This window comes from Cardiocondyla obscurior, linkage group LG01, assembly GCF_019399895.1.
Source record: "Cardiocondyla obscurior isolate alpha-2009 linkage group LG01, Cobs3.1, whole genome shotgun sequence".
Lineage (NCBI taxonomy): Eukaryota > Metazoa > Arthropoda > Insecta > Hymenoptera > Formicidae > Cardiocondyla > Cardiocondyla obscurior.
The window spans coordinates 1,242,984-1,262,432 of NC_091864.1; the positions used below are offsets into that span (position 1 = coordinate 1,242,984).

The window sequence follows — 19,449 nt, forward strand, 5'->3', positions numbered from 1 at the left end:
AGATATAGAGATACACATATGTAGATAGATTATAAAACATTTTCTTTCCGCTTTATATACTTTTTCTTTAATATATTTAGGTACTGAGAATACTGACACTACAGCACGTATCTCTTGATTGAACACGAAGTTTGGCAGCAGTCCGGTAATGCGCGAACAAGAATTAACCATCACGTGGAGATGATGAAACATACACATATAGCGAGACACTGATGCAATAACGCATAATATTCTTTCGTTCGTGGCCGTTTTCTTTACAAATAAATTATTTATTATCTATTTCGGTAAGTGGTTTTTGTATTATTAAAACATCGTTAAAACTTTTATGATATAATTAAGAGGAAGGTTCACGTGTGTCTTGCATAATTATTATTTGCATACATTTTCAGAAATGTCTCGATCAAAGGTCTCTGATCTGCTTGGCGTACTTAAAGGAGTACAAAATGTTACGGATGCTCTGTTAAAACATCAAGGAGATACAATTAGGTATAAAATAATGCACTCCAGCTTAAAAAACTTACCAGAAAAATGTCTACAATCTGCAAAAGAAACATTGACTAACACACAGCCAAGTAAGGTTCCTGTAAGTCCTATAATTAACATACATAGAATATATTGTATATATTGCTTCTTACAAGCATATCTATTACAGGAACAAGTGATAAAGAACTTAAAAGAAATAGGTGAACGTATAATTGTTGTTGAAGAAGGCATTAAACAGTACATTAAGGTAACAGCTAATCAAACTTTGGATGTAAAAAGTAACAGTTATGTTCCCAAAAAGAAAACAATATTATATGTCTATGATACTGCAAAAGATCCGAAAGAATTGCCTATTGATGAAATCACATCACCAAAATATGATTTAAACCAATCTAAGAGCAAGAAGCCTTTAAAAAAAATGCAGAATAGCACGAAAAAAAAATATATGAGTGTGAAGGAAAAGATTGAAACTATTACTGTTCTGGATGATGAGGTACCTGACATAGAGTTTTCTGACAAGGATAAAGAAATCTTGAGGAGATTGGAACTGGAACATGAGAAAAATATTAAAAATAATACCTCAAGCTCTACTGATTCTTCTGTGATTAAATCACATGAAGAAAAACACATTTCTACACAAATAAATTCTATCGAAAAACCAAAAATTAAATTATCAGTTAAACCAAAGCAATCTGTAAGTATTAAAAAGTAATTTTTCATTTGTGGAATTTTTATGTATTACAAGAAAGCTTTTTTTTTTAATTAAATTAATATGTATATTATTTTATTTGCATTACAGTTATCACCTACTGCCAGAGAAAGAAAAGTTCCTTCCACAAGATTGCAGAGAATGGTTAGCTTTGGTACCTTAGGTATTGGCCTTGGTCTTGGCACTGCTGCAGAATATACACGGAGGACATTAGGATTAAAAGAACAGAGTGTTGGGGATACTCTTGACAGTATGTTTCTTACTAAAGCCAATGCCGAAAGAATAGTTTCGACATTATGTAAAGTGCGAGGTAAAACATGTGTATAATTACGTTATACATACGTTATATGTATTGTATGTGAATGAGAGTTATATTAATGCATTTTGTAATATAGGTGCAGCTTTAAAAATTGGTCAAATATTAAGCATCCAAGATAATACCATTATAAGTCCAGAATTGCAAAAAGTTTTCGAGAGAGTCAGACAGAGCGCCGATTTTATGCCGTTATGGCAAGTGGAGGTAAATAATAGAAATGTAAGAAAGGAAATTAAAACAAGTTTTGTAACTTCTGAAATTCTTTTTAGAAAGTGTTGGTTAACGAACTTGGACACAATTGGAGAGATAAATTGGCGCATTTTGAGGAAAAACCGTTTGCCGCAGCGTCCATAGGTATATATTGTTCTTTTTCTATTTATACATATATCACGTACTGTAATAAGCGATTGTTCAATTGTATAAAAGTATTAATATGATTCAGGGCAAGTGCATCATGGTGTATTATTAAATAAGCAAAATGTGGCGATAAAAATTCAATATCCAGGTGTGGCTATGGGTATTCAAAGCGATATCGAAAACTTAGTGGGCATAATGAAGGTAATAAATATCGATAATTACGAATTAACATTATGTGCAATCTGCCTTGTATAATAAACTTTATAATAAATATTATATGCTTCTGTTGCAGGTGTGGAATATGTTTCCAGAAGGAATGTTTATAGATAATGTGGTAGATGTTGCAAAACGCGAACTCGCGTGGGAGGTGGATTATATCAGAGAAGCCGAATGCACGAAAAAATACAGAGAATTAGTAATGCCGTATTCAGATTATTACGTTCCCGCAGTAATAGGTGGGTAAAAAGATTATTAAAATCAATATTTAATACTTGATATTATTAACTTTACAAGCATATAAATTTCTTCCAGACGATCTTTCTGCAAAGCAAGTATTTACATCAGAGATGATAGAAGGTATACCCGTTGACAAATGTGTAGATATGGACGTTAAAACCAGGGAACGAATAAGCGAACTCGTTATGCGTCTGAGCTTAAAGGAATTGTTCGAATTTCGATATATGCAGACTGATCCGAATTGGTCCAACTTCTTTTACAATCTCGATAAAAAACAGGTATAGTAGTTATATTATATAATTTATAATTTAATTACGCGTGAAAGTACAAATGGTTCGTCTTTGCAGTTAATTTTGTTGGATTTTGGAGCATGCAGAGCTTACAACAAATCATTTATGGACAAATACATAGAAGTTATTAATGCAGCAAGTGAAGGAAATCGCAACAAGGTTCTACAGTTATCTCAAGAGATGAAATTTCTTACGGGATATGAGTCCAAGGTATCCTATTAAATAATTTTCAATGTTAAAACCTTACTATTTTAACTATAATTGACAAATTTTTTATGTTATTAGATTATGGAAGATGCTCACGTAGATGCGGTCATGATTCTCGGCCAAGTGTTTAACAATAAACACGAGTATTACGATTTTGGTGGGCAGGATGTAACAAAACGGTATGTTTAATTAAATATATAATTAATTATTATAATATAATTATGTGATAAATTAAAAATCTATTTATTAATTTATATCCTAATACGTAATTTCGTGTTGCAGAATCCAAGCATTAGTACCAACTATAATAAATCACCGATTGTGTCCACCACCCGAGGAAATATACAGCTTGCACAGAAAGTTGTCTGGAATATTTCTGTTGTGTGCAAAACTGCGAGCTAAAATTAACTGCCGCGACATGTTTCGCGAGATTTATGCCAGTTATAAATTTGATTAATATTTGTATTAATATTGGCCTAGCAAAATATACATTTTAATTGTAATGCATTGTTCATTTGTGAAAATAAATAGGTATTTTTTTAATTCTAATAATACTGTATTATATAAGAATGTTTTATCAGCGTAGCAAAGTTTGTGATTTATAGTGCGTACGTGTCGGCATAGATGACTCTATTCGAGCAAGTGTGGGGGAGCCTTATAGCTGTGAATACGCGCCTAAGATCAGCCGCGTAGTGTGGGATCTCCGAACTAGATCCTCACACTGCAAAATTGAGCAAGTAGTACGAGTCAACCGGAATGCAAAAGGATGGAGTTATAACGTGATCGGGACGTGTGTCATTGCACGACGTGTGACGTTCTGTCGTCGTCGCCGTCGCTGCCGTTGTCGGCTCGGCTCGGCTACGCTCAACTGCCGAGCAGCGTGATCGGTACCATTTGATTCTTGGACGAGGCTGCGCCGGTGACTTGCCGTGTGCGCCGGACTCGGCCATCAACGGCTACCGACCCGCGAGAACCGGAGTAAGTCTGAAACCGTACGATCATCACCGATTCAACGTTCAGAAAAGGGAAAATGGCTGCCGCGGCGAACGTTGCGCCGGAAAACCAGTATTTTTACGAAGATGTCGTCTACCGCATTGACAAACGGGGCAATATCGTTTTCGGCATCGTCATGGAGAACGATGACCTGGACTTATCCGAGGACAGCAGCGACAACGAGGAGAATCTACCGAAACGCAAGAAGGGCGAGATCCGCATGATCTGGCACCCGTCCGGCGTCGAGGAGTTAGTTAACTGCAAAAAGGTACCTATAAGTCTTTTTCTAGCAATATGACTCTCACTGCAATTTGACAGTTTAATCCTCATGTTACAATTAACTTTTCAGGTTCACCTAGCCGATCGGACACTCATGCCTGGAGATGTAGTGCGTAGAATGATTAAGGGAAAAGATACACAAAGGGGCTACTGCAGAGATGTAGAACTAACAGCCTGTGTACAAGTCATTGGTACCAAGCAAGTTCTCACAGATATTAAAAGTGAAGACCTGATTCCATTGCAGGTACAGTAATAATTTTTAAATATTAAAAAATATATTGTTTAAATTTTAATACTGACAGCTATTGTTCATAGGAATTTGCAACAGATATGGCAGTGTGCATGGACTCCTGGGTAGGTGGTATTAGAATGACACATTTCAAATTGTGGCTAGTTACACCAGATGGGTCTCACTGTGTCATAAATGAGATGGATTCCTGTGTACTGGGACAACTAGAAGAAGCAAGAGATAGTGTAAGATTGAATACATTTATTATTTGTATGGTTAACATGTTTTTCCATCTAAAAAATAAATATATTTTTAGGATAATGATTTTCCACATCCAACTGAGTTCTATCCTGGCCAGAGTTTGTGGGGACCTATTCACTGCTTGGAAGATGCACAGTGGATTCAATGCACAAAAGAAATGAAGGCAAAGAGAAAATTAAAACCTCAAAAAATAACCAAAGTGATTGTGGAAAAAGTAGAAACTGATTGGATAGGTGTACATTGGCAATGTCGAGCGTACTCGAAAGATGGTGCTTGGTCCGATCAGACGCAACCAAAATTTGTGGTTGAAGGTGAAGATTTAAAAAAGATAAAACTTTTAAACGTATTTGAACCCTCGACAGTACAAGTCGGCAATCGTAATTTTTACATAATTAAAGGCAACGAAAACGTTATTACTCGCGAACAGTGGCGAAAACAGCAAAAGGATATTTATCATGTTCCTAAACAAAGCCCAAAGAAAACGCGTCCAAATATTATTGTAACGAAGTTGCCAGAGGATAAGAAAAAAGAACCGAAAAAAGATAAAACGTGTAGTCAACAATCCACAGAGGAAAATGATCAAAATAACGACGTTCCTTCTCAAGATACTATAAGCAGCAACAATTTATTGCCTCCACCTCAAAATCAACATGCTGAAAGTTCGGATGAGTGGGATACAGAAGATACGGGTTCGCAAAGTGACTCTGCTTCGGTAATTAGTCTTTTCAATATTTTTTCTTGATTTAAAAACTAAAAAAAAAAGAAAAAATAAAAAAAAAAATAAGAAAAATGACATAGAAATGATATAGAAATATATACGCTTTGTAGGTCTCTAGCTGTTGTTCAAGCATGTCATCAATGGGAAAGAAAAAGAAGGGTCCTGCATTGATGACGAAAATGCTGAAGAAAAAGAAATTGCGGAAAGCAAAAAAGAAATTACCGCCGGTTCCGTTAGTTCCTGGAACTAAAATAGTCGTAGAAACGTTGTCGACTAATACGAAAGCGAACGTGGTGTGGCAAGACGGCTCAGTAGAATTTGGTATTAATAATAATTATATAAATAAATTTTTCAGGAAAATAGAAAACGTGGCATGTTACAGTTATATATGTGCGAAATATTTTTATATTTAACTATATTTTAATAACATAAATTGCTTACAATTATTTTTAATTTAACAAAATTCCGTAATACTAAACAATTACTCTTTTTCAGGTATACCATCGACACAATTATATCCAATTCATCATCTGGATGACAAGGAATTTTTCCCAGGTGACTTTGTTGTAGACCAGAAAGAAGAATCTCGAATGTATGGAGTCGTACAAAGTGTTGATCATCAAGGCCGTACTGCCAAAATAAAATGGTTTCGTACATATACTTCTAGTCAAAACCCAGAGTAAGTGATTGTTACTATAGTAAAAATTTTCAAGTATTTTTTCTACTTTACGCGTTTGCAATAATAAAATTTATTTAGATTTGCATATTAATATGTATTTTACACGATTACGAAGTGGTGTATTTAAAAAAAAAAAATATTTGTGTAGACCGATTTTTCTGGAGGAACGTGAAGTGAGCGTTTACGATTTGAAGGATCATCCAGACTTTCAGTACAGACCGGGAACTTTAGTGATCCGAATAGCGAATTTCGAAGGTGAAGATGCCGGATGCACTGCTGGTCAAGTATTGGACAATTATCCAGAAGGACGAGTGAAAGTATGGTGGATCGACGATCACATCAGTATGTGTTGGCCACAAGATTTGTACAAAGTTGGCGAGTACGATAGTGACGAAGGAGAACTGTGGGATGAAGTATCGTCTGATTCATCGTGGGAAACGGAATTGGAAGATTGTGTTATTGCTGATAATGATGGTACCGAACAGATGGAGTTAGATAATATAAAACCAAAATTAGCCGCTCATATCGAGAAAGCCAGAATCGCGATGTCGAGATTAGAAGAAATTTTCACACAAAATCCATCTCTACAGACAACAGAAGTGATGAGGAAGTTACTCGAGGTTTATAAAGATTGCCGTTATATGGATAAACTGATGGGTACCACATTTTTTCACGAATGTCACTTCCAAGGGCTTCTTGAGCGAGTGAGAGAACGCGGTAGAGCAAATGTTGCGCAGCGCATGGCGGATCAAGTCACCAGACTTTTTACGCCTAAATCTGAATATCCGGAAGAACCTATAGATAAAGATGATTCGAAAAAATCGAGCAATGACGACGATTCATGTGCAATTAATGCAACGGAGAAACAATTTGCCACAGTTATCAACGAATCTGAGAATGAAAATGCTCCAAGTGTCGAAAGTAATGTTAAAAAACAGAATAGTGAGGAGAATGTTAATCGATTATTTATATGCCCCAATCCCAATCCCGAAGATTCGGGATTATATTCAGCGGAAAATTCAAAGAAAGAATCGGGCTCAAGCGAATCCAGCGGGGAATTCCTTATAAGCGAAGATGTTAATAATATACCGGAATGTTCGTCCATGATAAATGGTATAACTTTGCCTGAGAAAACTGAAGCAAACAAAGTAAAAAAAGTGCCGACGACTTTATTGACTACTCAGAATATCGGAACGTCACAAGTATGCGTCAAACTTTGTAATTTAATAAAGGCGCAACTCGTTTTAGCGCATGCCGAGGTATCGAAGAGATTCGGCTTGGGAAAGATGTCATTGTCGGATGCAGAAAAAACTTCGTCTCCGCGAAAAAAGCAAAAAGGAGAAGAGGAAGAACGTCCTGAAACAGTGACAGATCCGTCCTGTTCTATCGAGATTCCACCGACAGTTTATACCGAAGGAGAAGGTTTCTCTATCGAAGAGACTGCGCCTGACAGCCACAAATTTAAGCTAACTATGTTCCAGCCCACTGATCTGCCCAACTTCTTCCGTACAGTCTCCAAAGAATTAAAGTTATTGAAGAGTTCGCTCCCGCCGGGTGTCTGGGTAAAGGGATTTGAGGACCGTATAGATTTATATTCCGTAATGTTTCGTGGTCCCGAGAAAACGCCTTACGAAGATGGCCTTTTTCTTTTTGATTTTCAATTGTCCGCCGACTATCCGGCCGCACCACCTCTTTGCCATTATATCTCTTACTGCAGTGATCGGTTAAATCCTAATCTTTATGAGGATGGAAAAGTGTGTGTGAGTCTACTAGGTACTTGGTCTGGTCGTGGCACAGAAGTGTGGACAAGCTCGTCAACTTTATTACAAGTGATAGTCTCGATACAGGGCTTGATTCTCGTAAGCGAGCCATATTTTAATGAAGCCGGATTTGAAAAACAGAAAGGTTCACAGCAAGGATGCGAGAACTCAAGAATGTATAACGAGATGGTAGTACTAAAACTCGTACAAGCGCAGACTAAGTTATTGCAACATCCGCCGCCTGTATTCAAGGATATAATCATCGCGCATTTCAAGAATCATGCCGAGAAATTGCTGCAGAGGCTAGAGTTATGGATGGAGATATCTGAACAACATAACAAGCAGCATCCACTATCTCCGGTCACTCCCACCACTTTTAAAGAATTTGCAGATATTGGTATGTGTATATACATTTATTTAAATTTTTTATATAAAAAAAAAAAATATTTTATTTAAATTTTTATTTCATTTACAGATGAAAAAGTATTGCCCGAATTTCCGCTCATTCCGGCGTCTCGAGGCTTTTGCATAACTCTCCGCAAGACTCTAGCAACATTCAAAACTGTGCTCATTAAAAAGAATATAATACAGAGGTTGGAAGGATGGCAGGATAATGAAAACGCAGAGTTAATGAACAATATCACAAATCAGTGCCAAGAAATGTCTGAATCTGTTGACAATAAAGCAGCAGAATGTAACGAAAGTTGTAGTAACAGCAATAGCAGCAGCAATATGCAAGAAACTAGCAAAAAATCGACCGTAAGTGGCAATCAATCCAAGGAAGGGATATTATCTTCCGCGACAAGTAATTTCACCGCGGTTCCGAGTGAAACGAAGAAGAATATTTCGAGCCAAAACACCAGCTAGCCACAAGGTAAAAGTAAGCATAAGTCGAAATGCTTAGTTCGTTTAAATTATATGGCTATTCGGTAATAAAAGAGATATAATTATATTTATAAGAATGTGTATATACGTACATTAAATACATATGAATGTATGTATGTATGTATGCACACACTCTTTAATTACTTATTGCATACGGGAATTTCAAATCACACACATACATATACACACACACACACAGATACACGCGAGCGTGCGATATGTAATAACGATATGATAATTCTTAACAGAAGCTCCACGACAGTTGCTCCACAGTTAGAAAAATGTTTTGAGAATAATGCAATTATAGTTGTAAAAAATGCAACATGCGCACACGCACACAATACACGCACACACACGATTTCGTATACTATTTAGACGAACTGTAAAATTCACATTAATATTGGCATCGACATAGAAAGGAAAAGACATACCCACGTAGTACGTTCATTTTGCATTTGTTTCTGTACTTTGAAAACGAAGATATGCATTATCTGTGACAAATAAGATAAATGGCATAGTATATGCATATACATATGTGCGAATGTAGTACGAAAATGTGGGTAAAATTTACATTTCTGTAAAGAAAAAAGAAAAAGAAAAATGAAAAGATATAGAGGATAAAGAACAGTAATAATACGCTAATGAGAAAATGCAATAGGATTTTAAAAGATAATAAATACGTTAATTCTACTCAGCGTATTTTCACCAACGATTAATTATCAGAATCATAAATAGGTCAGCTAATTCTTCAAATTATTATTATGCCATCCAAGTATTATAAATAATCTCAAGTGAAATTATAAGATTACTTTAACTACAGAAGCGTAAGGTATAACTTAGAAAAAGAAGTCATATCTAGATGAGATCTCTGCGATGGCTATGTCCGGTATAATAAATTTTTCTTAGCATAGCTTGTAAAAGATAAATATTTAGAATGAAATGCATTAAATTTACTGTCAACCTTCCTTTGCTGAAATTTTCCATACGTTCGTCGGAGATTAATTCTCCTTCCATTCCTAATTTTTTTAAGTACATCGCAAGGAAGAACTAATTTTAATGTTTTATTTGAAATATCTCGGTTAAATAATAATTATTATTATATTAATTACTTAGTATGTTAATAAGTGCACTATAAGCGATATGATGTATAAAGTATTATTTATTTATTTATTTCTTTTAATGATTCATGACGTATTCTAAGCAAGATAATTGTTTCTTGCAAAGCTACGTTTGTCATAATGCACATACAAAACATAGTAAGATCAAAAGAGTAGGAAAAAAAAAGTTTCCTGATTCAATTTAGAATCATAGTGCAAGACACTAATGTGATATTCAAACATTCGTCAGAAATTATTTTCCCTCGTTGTCTTTTTCCAGTTAGTTTTTCTTTTACAAAATCTTTTAGATGTGTAAAGAAGCGTATAAATTTTCACTATCGTTTAATTGACTAGCAAACTTTTAAAATATTGAATTTTCTAGCGTCTTTTGCTGAATGTAAAGAAACGTTATTCGAGAAGTTTACAGCGCTGACGAATAAAATTATGAAAAAAAAAAGTAGAGAAAGACGTCTTCGGTCCTTGTTACGATTATAAACGAGTATATGCTCAGAGAGGCAGGAATAAACAATACGTTGAAGTATCGAAACGTGAAACGGAATTTAGAATGCCTTGTCTATGTGCCAGTTATATTTAAATTAATTACAATAATTATATACTCATGAGTCGCGTTTGAAGTTATCTTTCACGTCTCACTTCTTCGAAGGATAAAGGAAAAAGTGAAATTTGCAAGTGAAAAAGCCGTCTGAATGTGTGAATTGCTACAATCGCATCGATGGTGATTTACAAGCGTAAAACGCGTGGTGAAAAAAAAAAAATATTCTAGTCTAACACGAAGTGTGTGTGGCGGATTTTTATTTAGTTCTTAATTTATTCGAGAACCGTGCTCTTTTCGCTTCTCCTCGTCGCTTTTTCATTCATTGCCATTAGTTAAACGCTGCCGCAGCATATATTAAATTGATATATTTTAGTTATTCTCGTTAACGAAGTTAAATTGTTTTATATTTTGCGAAATTGTCTGTGAAAGGCACACACACGTACTCACAATTCGTTACTCATCTCATTATTTCACTAACTACTGCATTGGCATAGATCTAATCAGTTGCAATAATTCTGTAATAATTTGCTATGTATGTAATTCAGTTTCCTTTAATTTGGATCAATAAAAGATCACAAAAGAATGAGAATAGAATTGTAGGTATCCCGTATCCTTTGTCAGATATCAACCGACACATTACGAATCCTTGATTTCCTACATTACATCTCAATTTTATTTCGATACAGTATTTCAATAAAGAATATATATTTTATTCATATTGTATGATGCTAACTTAGAATCTTAACATAATGCAATACTTGTGTAATTATTAGAAAATTTTATTCTTTTACGAGTTATTAATATAAAGATTGTTGATTAAAAATCTTTTATAATACGTGATTAATTTTGGAACGATCTTTTAGAGAAGTTAATAAATAATGTAAAGATTATCGATTAAAAGTTTAATATTAATGATCGGTTAACAATGGATTTTAACGTATGCGATGATTAATTGATTCCCCATGTTCCACAGTTAGTTAACGATAGGTATTATAAGAATGGGAATATCCGTAAACGAAAGTGTATCACGTTATCTTAAAATAGATAAGCTGTATGCTCGGTTTATCTCTTATCAAGTGTATGATTCAGTACGTTGGGTAGGTATCGTGCAGTTAACTACGATAGTGATTCGGTTCTGTTCTCTAATTATTTCCATTTATCGACTTTTTTGGGACGAAAAATGTATTCAAAAAAGTTTGTGTGCTATTTGACTATAGCTTTACGTAAGTAAGACTTAATTTTTTTTAGTAAACTCGTCTGCAATTACTGTTAGAAGGCGTTTCACTTTCACGTGTTGCACCATAGAAGCAATTGCTGGTCGATTAGTAATAATTATTGAATTTTATCAGGACGATAATGTACAACTGATAATAGCCAATTATTATTTTCACAATTTTGTTTATAAATTTTAACATAATATTGCATGTACGTTATAGCAAAACGTTATACAGATTTCACGAAAATAAATTAATCTTCCTTTCAATTTTGTAACGATACTGAACAGTTGTAATGGGCATATTTCTGGAGGAAGTCGAGGCAAGGCGCAAAATTCTGAGAGGCCGCAAAACAATAACGAGACGTTACTACAGTAAGTCTAACCGTAATAAAGTCAGAATGTGGGCGCGTAATAAAAATCATGAGTTTCAATATTCGTTAAATCATTTTTAGAGGGTACAGCCATACCAGCTTGGGCTATAGTACTTTTAACGGGTATTGGCATGCTGTTGCTCGGCGGTGGACTTTACGGGATATTGCAGAAATTCGTGGTGGACGCTGCGGACACTGCGGAAACTCATTCTTATCAACCAGCTTTACAGCTCGAAAGTTGAATCAGTCTTCCACAGAGTCCCTTCAATATGATCATCTCATTATACTGAATAATTATCATCGCAAATTATACATGTAAACTTTTAGAAAAACATTTTTTTGCAGAAACAATCATGTGTTCTTGTTTTAATCTTGATTGAAGTTTTATTTTATTTTTGCAAGATCGTCTATCTAAAACTGACTATACACGCATTCGCTACTTATAATTCGTGTATATTTTAGTAGTACGAAAAGAAAGTTCATTAAATCAAATTTACTTTCGTGGTTTTATTTTTCTTGCTTAAGTAGAACGAATTTCGATTACAAAGTTTGCATTGATAAATAATACATTTTTTTTTAATAATTATTATGAATTGTGAATCATGAATAGCGAATAGCGCATATTTTAACGTCAATAATTATCTTTTTAGTTTTCTAATACATAATATCAAATTATTGATTACTGCAGTTTCTTATCTAATCTTATATTAACGTCCAAATGTATTTATTATTATTACATATGTTCATATCGTGTTTTAAAGCACAAAATCGCGGTTTAGTTATGTAGTTATGAATCGGAGTTTCCGTCTGTTACGATATACTTACAATTCTAATTGTTTATCGCTAAGCGCGCAATTTTTACCGTTATTATCGATTATTCATTGGTAAATATATAATTCTCGTGTGGAATACATTGAGATTATTCAAATTCACATGTACATTGTATTAATTATATATATAATTAAATGGTATGAAAAGAGAATATTTTAGAATTCTCTACGGTGATACTTATCGGGGTCAAAGTACGATGTAACTACAACGCGATTATTAAACTTTCGACCCGTGAGAGTCTGTTGTGCCTTTTGGCAATCAATCACGCTATTGAATTCTACGAACACCTGTAATAAAATAAAAAGTGATAAGTAATATAAAGTAATATATAGGAGATTTATAATATATAATATAATGTCAAGTGTACCTTGCCGCATCCAGGAACATCAACCCCTTCGATGGGTCTAGGAATTTCCACGGATCGTACCACTCCATATTTGTTACACTCTTCTTTAATATCCTCAAGAATGTCCTCATATTCTTCTTCCTCCATTAATTCTTCCGGTGTAACCATATTGAGCAAACAAAGCACCTGAAAAATATTGTATAATTAATAATCTGATCGCAAAATTATTATTCCTTAAAAACAATTTCATTTAAAGTAATTTTTACTTCAGTCGCAGGTCCGCTTGTGCCAACCATTGACAAACCAGGCACTTGAATTTGTACTGGAGCTTGTGCGCCGATCATAGGATTCTTAGCACCCACGCTGGCACGTTGAACAATTAGTTTTTTGTCTCCAAGCTGCATCCCATTCAATCCGGCGATTGCCTGGTCGGTCATTGAAACATCTACGTATTCGCAGAATGCATATCCTTTAGAAAGACCAGTTGCAGAGTCCTTTACTAGATTAAATGCCCTCAATTGTCCAAAGCTCATCAACAGCTCCTTCACCTGAATTGTTGTAAAAAAAATGTTACTTTTTTATTCGCACAACATATTCTTTGAATCTAAAGAATTATAGACTATGCAACTTTCTGATATTAACCAACAGTTAGAATTTAATATCATTAATAAACGATATAGTACTTCGAAAATTGATTTTATAAATTATAAAATTAAATGTAATCAAATTTTACATATATAAAATTGAATAAAATTAAGTTTTATTATATTAAATCACGTTACTAAAATAATAAAAAGATAAAAAAAAATTTATATCAGCTTTTTAAGAACGAGCAAAATAGATATTGCGCCAGTTGATAAAATTTAACTAACTCTTCAGTTTTCAAAAGAATTTAAAAAGAAAAGTTGCATCGTCTCTATGAGAAAATGAAATATGAATGCATAGATATGTTTGCGTATTTTAATCACTCTTTCCTTGATGATAACTTCTTACACACCAATCTTGTGTCGGAAACCCTTCGAATTTCCGCTTAATTGTGATCCAGTCTCATTCCTTACATCGCTCTTACACCTTCGTCTTTAATATTAGTTATAATGTATATATATTAAATTTACTTACGTTTCCACGGGCTGAGAAACTGAAAACTCAAAACTTTAGATAACAGCATGTTGCTTTCGTTAAAAAATTTCTTTCTGCGAATTCGAGTTCTGACAGTTACTGATAACTCGATATGATTTAGTAGATTAAGCAACATACTTTTATTAATATGAAACTATTGAATCAGAGAACGCACCATTGGCACAGGAGAACCGAAAACTCATCGAGGAAGGGGAGCTACAAAATTGTCGCATAAACCCAATGTACGAAGGCAATGAGAATGGTATAAGTACTTGCCTCGAGGGACTGGGCTTAGCCTCTCTCCAGGCAGTGTGGTATTTTGTCATGTTCGGTAGTAGTAGTAGTGGTAGAAGTAGTGGTAGAAGTAGTGGTAGTGGTAAGCGAATGCTTTTGATCGGCACAACCCTAAGCTAAGAAATGGGGAGAAAGGGTACTGGTATCAGTCCACAATTTACTACATAATTAACGAGACGTTCATATCTTTTTTTTTCTTTTTTTTTTTTAACTCTCTTACGAATTTAAATATAATTCACTTGTAAGAGTACCGTAAAATATTTAACTTCTTAATATCCAATGAAATTGTCATTTCGTTTATCTAATATTTTCTGTCTTTTTATTTTTCATTGTTTTTTTTTTTAAAGTTTTCAGTGCACTAATATATTCGAAGATTCATTCGCGGTATCCTGTAAACGTAATAAGGCACAAGACGAGACGTGCAGTAAAGCCTGAAAAGCCTGTAAAAAGAACAGCTGCAAAAAGGAAAAGGTATTCCTGAAAAGAATATATACCGGAGAACTTGGAGCTGTTACCAGATGCACATAAAATTATGTGTTGACCCTGTAATCCCAAAAAAAAGAAAGAAAAGGAAAAAAAAACTTCTGCTACATATAAAAACGATGATCTTATGCTTTTCTTGCTGACCTAAAAAGGATCCTTCTTTGCAACATATCATTGCTGCACGAGAGTAGACGGCTCTGTAAAAGCATTTCAAATCGGAAATAGAAGTCATAAATAGCTTTAAGCTTTATTTAAGACGTTGCTTGTATCTATTTTATTTATTTTTCAGGCAAAAAAACGCGAATAATTGCTTATTTCCTTTGAGTTATTTCTGAATATAATTGGAATAAATTTTCTCCCCCCCCCTCCCCTCATCCCTGTTGGTTTTCCTAAAAAAAGTCTAAATTTGAGAGACTCGTATCTCCTCATGTTGGACTGGGTCCGCGATGTGCCTAGAAAGGCTGTAAGAGAGAAGGATAACCGTTGATGCAACTGCATATCCCACCTAAATGCTGTAACGTCACTAATATTCCCTAAACTAAATGTGCCACATTGGAGAGACGGCAAGATGCGATAAATGATAAGGATATTCCACAAGGAAACGAGGAGCGAATCGTTCGAAGATAAGCGCAAAACGAGAATGAAACCACACGATCCGGATAACGTATTCCTACCTAATGAGGAACCTAATCAACGCTGAAATCTTGATGGAAACCCATACATACCTCTGTTGAGCTTGAGTAAGACTTGGGAGTTCTCGGTCGTTTGTATTTATGTGAGTGCACTCACTGCTAAATAGCTAAATACCTAATATCATAATTTAAGTCCTTTGAAGGTAATATGCAACGCAACAGGATTAGTATGCGCGCGTCACCATGCTAATCCTATTACTTTGCTACATCGCAATGCAATTTTTCATCTATTATTGAAGCCAATTCTTTCGATTAATAAAAAATTGTACTACAGCAATGCTAATTACGTTAATGCAATCGATTGAAATAGGCATCAACGAAGAAGAATTGCATTCAAAGGTGTGCAGTAAATAAAATTGTTTAAGAATTTTTCAGCATACCTGTTCCTCATTCAAATAATTTGGTAAACCACCAATGAAGATCTTGTGCGGTGAATCTAAAAAAAAAAATTACACGTGGAATTAATATGTGCAAGTTGTTGTTAAGCATAAAAATTTATGTAATATTATTGCAGTTATTAAATGTAAAAAAATGTATGTTTAAAAACATACCAGGAACCGTACCTGGCACGTTCATGCTTGGATTATCGGTCATTCCTGGCATTGGCTGGTAGTCATGCGGCCTTCTTATCTTCAGACTCTGCCCTTTGAAATTTATGCCATCAAATGCCATAGCCTGTGTGGTTTCGTCTATTGATCGGAACTATATAAAAAAAAAATAAAAATAATTAAAAAAGTGTATTTAAATTACTAATTGGCAATTTAAATTCATATTTGTACACTACATTTTTTTAAATAACATACAGAAGTGATATATCTGAAAACGTGATAAATTATACCTCCAAAAATGCGAAATTTTTGTCTAAATTAATTTGACACGCCAATACTGGATTTCCAGCAGCCTGTGCAAGTCCAGAGAGATGCATCTGCTGATTGAAGAACTCCATCATCTCTTCCTCAGTGACACCAAATGGAATGTTCCCTACATAAAGTCTTCTTGCCTGTCTTGTGATTGTGCTACCAACTACAGGTACTGCTGCTTGAGGAGTATCTGCCACTATGTTTGCAGGTATTTGGCCAGCTGCTTGCATAGCCTTGTACTACATATATATAATACATGTTAGACAAATAATACTGAGACTCATTTCAAGATAGAATCCAAAATATTAACAAATAATGTTACCTGCAAAGGAGTAATATGTTCAAATCCAGGTGGAGGCACATCCCAATACAAAGAAGGTTTTCTTCTCCTCGAGCTGCGACTTTTCTTTGGGGAACTACTTCTCTTTCTATCTCTGCGATCTTTAGAGCGAGAACGAGAGCGCTTTCTGCGATCTCGACTTCGCGATCGGTGCCGCCTGTCGCGATCTCTATCCCGATCTCTATCTTTATCTCGATCTTGTCTATCACGATCTAGGTAAAAAGATAAAAAAAATCAGAACATAGCACCACATTGTCAAATTACATAACACTAATTATGGTGTGCCAAAATTATTTATAAATTATTTATTTATAAATGTGTGCACGTATAATTTTTTGTATCGAATAAAAACAATATTTAAATAGAATTAAATAGAATTAAATAAAATTTAATAAAATTAATGTAAAAAATATGGTCAATAAATATTAATATACATGTCCAAAATACGGATATGTCATGTCGCGTGAATGTATCGCGACGTAAAAAATTAAATAACGTCGTTGATTTAATATCGAAAACTCGTATTTAAAAATCAATCAGAGAAGCTGTTTACCAGCTCGTGTCCAGCCATTACGTTTCGCAAACAGATCGTCTGACCAGCTAACGAGACGCGCGAAGTCGCGTCGAGGCGACGCGTCTAACGGCGGAATGCGCCAGTCCATTAAATAGCTTACCTCCGTTAAAATCCTCGCCCATCTTCGATGCAATACTTCACTAAAAAGAACACGCGGCACTTATTAAATATAACAAAATCCAAAAACGTTAACTACTCCTAGATGAGTTTCTTCTTCCAAAATGGCGTGCGGAGCAAGTATACGATCATCGAGCATAGAATAACGACTCTGAGATGGTAAACGCCATCGTGAAAACGCTTTATCTTGGCTGGCGATGTTTTCCGGTTGGGCTTAAATTAAGAACGTACGCCAATCACGTTCGTGGGTTCCATTATTGCATAATAATGGCAACCAGCAACTTTTCTATATGCCATTTTGTAAAAACTTCGTAGGAAAAATAAACAAAAATACAACAAAACGTTTAATTAAAAAAAAAAAAAAAATTTCTTAAATTATTATTAATATCAAAATATAAATATGATTCTACACGAATAAATGTTTAATTTTCCTACTTCTAACATCTGTGTATTTTCTATAAACATTTAAATGATCCATTTTATTTAAAATTAATTCATATAATTAATCATACATTTAATTTTATAAAAAAATATATGTACACAAGTTTTTTTTTTTACCTTAAATTAAATTAACTATACAGCTTAATACATTTTCAATCCTCTTACGCCACAAAATCATTAAAAAAACGTTGCTTACAACAATCAGATTATTTTCACGAAAAGAAACTTCATATTTTTATGATCTTCAAACATTGCCAGCAGCTTGATTCTCTTGTGTGGCTGAAAATATATAATACGCAATATATTGCACACATCTCGTTACATGAAAAGGTACGTACGCTGAAAGGCAGATACGGCGATGGCAGCTAGCGAACGTGACTTTGGCGTCGTGTGCGTCAAATTCCACATGCACCGCATGTACGTACCGCGCCGGCCGGATTGCCGATGACTGATTTCTTCCCGTTCTCTCATCCCCTGTCTCTATCGCTTAAAATTGCGTACGCTAGCCGCTGTCGCCGCAGAAAACGCTATATCTGCAATTCGGTGTACAATAGACACATTACAGAAAGTTTATACTTTACCTTTATACGAATATTCCAAAGCTGTTGCTATTGTTCTCATGTCCCCTTCTATACTTCGCGCCCAATTTTCCGCATCTCCAATTTCCTTTAAAGAGCTGGAGAAAGATTCCACCAAGTTCAACCACATCTGTGTTTGCTTGGCAAAATTGGTCGCGCTATGCTGCAGCTGCTTAGCTTCCGCGTCTAATTTCTTTTGATTCAAGTACGCCTGAGCTACGCTGTAACAATTGTACCATTGTATTGAAAGAGTTAAAACTCGTGTGAATTAAAAAAAAAAAAATAATTGACACTTACCCAACATTTAAATGATCAACGAGAGCTTGCGTCAAGTTGCTCGCAGCCTGAACAGCATCCTTACGTTTTTGCTCTGTCAAATTAATTTGCAGGTTTATTCGAAAGATAAAATCGAACGGTAATATTAAATCGAGTTAAACCGACATTAAACTTAGCTCACATTGGATCTAGAAATAGACATATGCATATAATTAATTAATTTACGTATTTCACCTTGTCTTTCTTTTCTTATTGCTTGCTTGCTCTGGTGCTCCTTCACGATCGCAGATAACATTTTTAGTGATCTTTAGCGTTTATCAGCTGAAATCATATTAATTATCTCGTCGATTACTTTAAATATTAAAAATATAAGAATCTTATACGGTTAAAAAAAAGAGAGAGAGAGAGAGAGAGAGAGAGAAAGGGAAGATGGGCGAGCTCATTACTTACAGAAAGCTGCGAAAAATTCAATCACTATGAAATCAGAACAAGAAACAAGCACTTCTACTCTCAAACGACTTGGATATGTAGGAATTTACGTAACCGAAATAAATCGTGAATACTTCTGCGACGACTGAACGTCGGGTACTCGAAAATTTCCTTAGTATTTCGCACAGCTGTTCGCGAGATTAATTA

General features: G+C 34.6%; 5 protein-coding genes across 6 annotated transcripts; 3 read left to right on the top strand and 2 right to left on the bottom strand.

Moving 5' to 3' along the window:
• Positions 1-143: 143 nt before the first annotated feature.
• On the top strand, positions 144-3,370 carry Coq8 (ubiquinone biosynthesis protein COQ8, mitochondrial). Its single transcript, XM_070654314.1, has 12 exons — positions 144-284; positions 390-583; positions 653-1,177; positions 1,283-1,502; positions 1,588-1,712; positions 1,778-1,862; positions 1,951-2,066; positions 2,158-2,320; positions 2,397-2,599; positions 2,669-2,821; positions 2,897-2,997; positions 3,101-3,370. The coding sequence occupies exons 2-12, from the start codon at positions 392-394 to the stop codon at positions 3,273-3,275; spliced, it is 2,058 nt and encodes a 685-aa protein (XP_070510415.1). The 5' UTR covers positions 144-284; positions 390-391; the 3' UTR covers positions 3,276-3,370.
• A 139-nt stretch (positions 3,371-3,509) lies between these two features.
• Positions 3,510-10,858, top strand: LOC139101174 ((E3-independent) E2 ubiquitin-conjugating enzyme UBE2O). Its single transcript, XM_070654118.1, has 8 exons — positions 3,510-4,079; positions 4,161-4,334; positions 4,406-4,564; positions 4,636-5,292; positions 5,409-5,619; positions 5,794-5,977; positions 6,126-8,134; positions 8,213-10,858. The coding sequence occupies exons 1-8, from the start codon at positions 3,849-3,851 to the stop codon at positions 8,602-8,604; spliced, it is 4,017 nt and encodes a 1,338-aa protein (XP_070510219.1). The 5' UTR covers positions 3,510-3,848; the 3' UTR covers positions 8,605-10,858.
• A 446-nt stretch (positions 10,859-11,304) lies between these two features.
• Hoka (hoka) lies at positions 11,305-12,213 on the top strand. The gene is made up of 3 exons (XM_070654654.1): positions 11,305-11,498; positions 11,780-11,863; positions 11,944-12,213. The coding sequence occupies exons 1-3, from the start codon at positions 11,456-11,458 to the stop codon at positions 12,102-12,104; spliced, it is 288 nt and encodes a 95-aa protein (XP_070510755.1). The 5' UTR covers positions 11,305-11,455; the 3' UTR covers positions 12,105-12,213.
• Positions 12,214-12,220: 7 nt separating this feature from the next.
• Positions 12,221-17,650, bottom strand: U2af50 (U2 small nuclear riboprotein auxiliary factor 50). Of its 2 annotated transcripts, none has more exons than XM_070654415.1 (8): positions 17,502-17,650; positions 16,810-17,039; positions 16,466-16,726; positions 16,191-16,329; positions 16,008-16,063; positions 13,306-13,587; positions 13,061-13,225; positions 12,221-12,980 (listed from the first exon to the last, which is right to left on the bottom strand). In XM_070654415.1, exons 1-8 carry the CDS (start codon positions 17,521-17,523, stop codon positions 12,849-12,851), a joined length of 1,287 nt encoding a protein of 428 aa, XP_070510516.1. In that variant the 5' UTR covers positions 17,524-17,650; the 3' UTR covers positions 12,221-12,848. The 2 variants fall into 2 exon arrangements, with proteins under 2 accessions (XP_070510516.1, XP_070510506.1); XM_070654405.1 differs by having other exon boundaries at positions 16,179-16,329.
• Positions 17,651-18,015: 365 nt separating this feature from the next.
• On the bottom strand, positions 18,016-19,405 carry Blos1 (biogenesis of lysosome-related organelles complex 1 subunit 1). The gene is made up of 5 exons (XM_070654627.1): positions 19,264-19,405; positions 19,048-19,134; positions 18,835-18,907; positions 18,541-18,758; positions 18,016-18,238 (listed from the first exon to the last, which is right to left on the bottom strand). Exons 2-5 carry the CDS (start codon positions 19,106-19,108, stop codon positions 18,204-18,206), a joined length of 387 nt encoding a protein of 128 aa, XP_070510728.1. The 5' UTR covers positions 19,109-19,134; positions 19,264-19,405; the 3' UTR covers positions 18,016-18,203.
• Between the last annotated feature and the right edge of the window lie 44 nt (positions 19,406-19,449).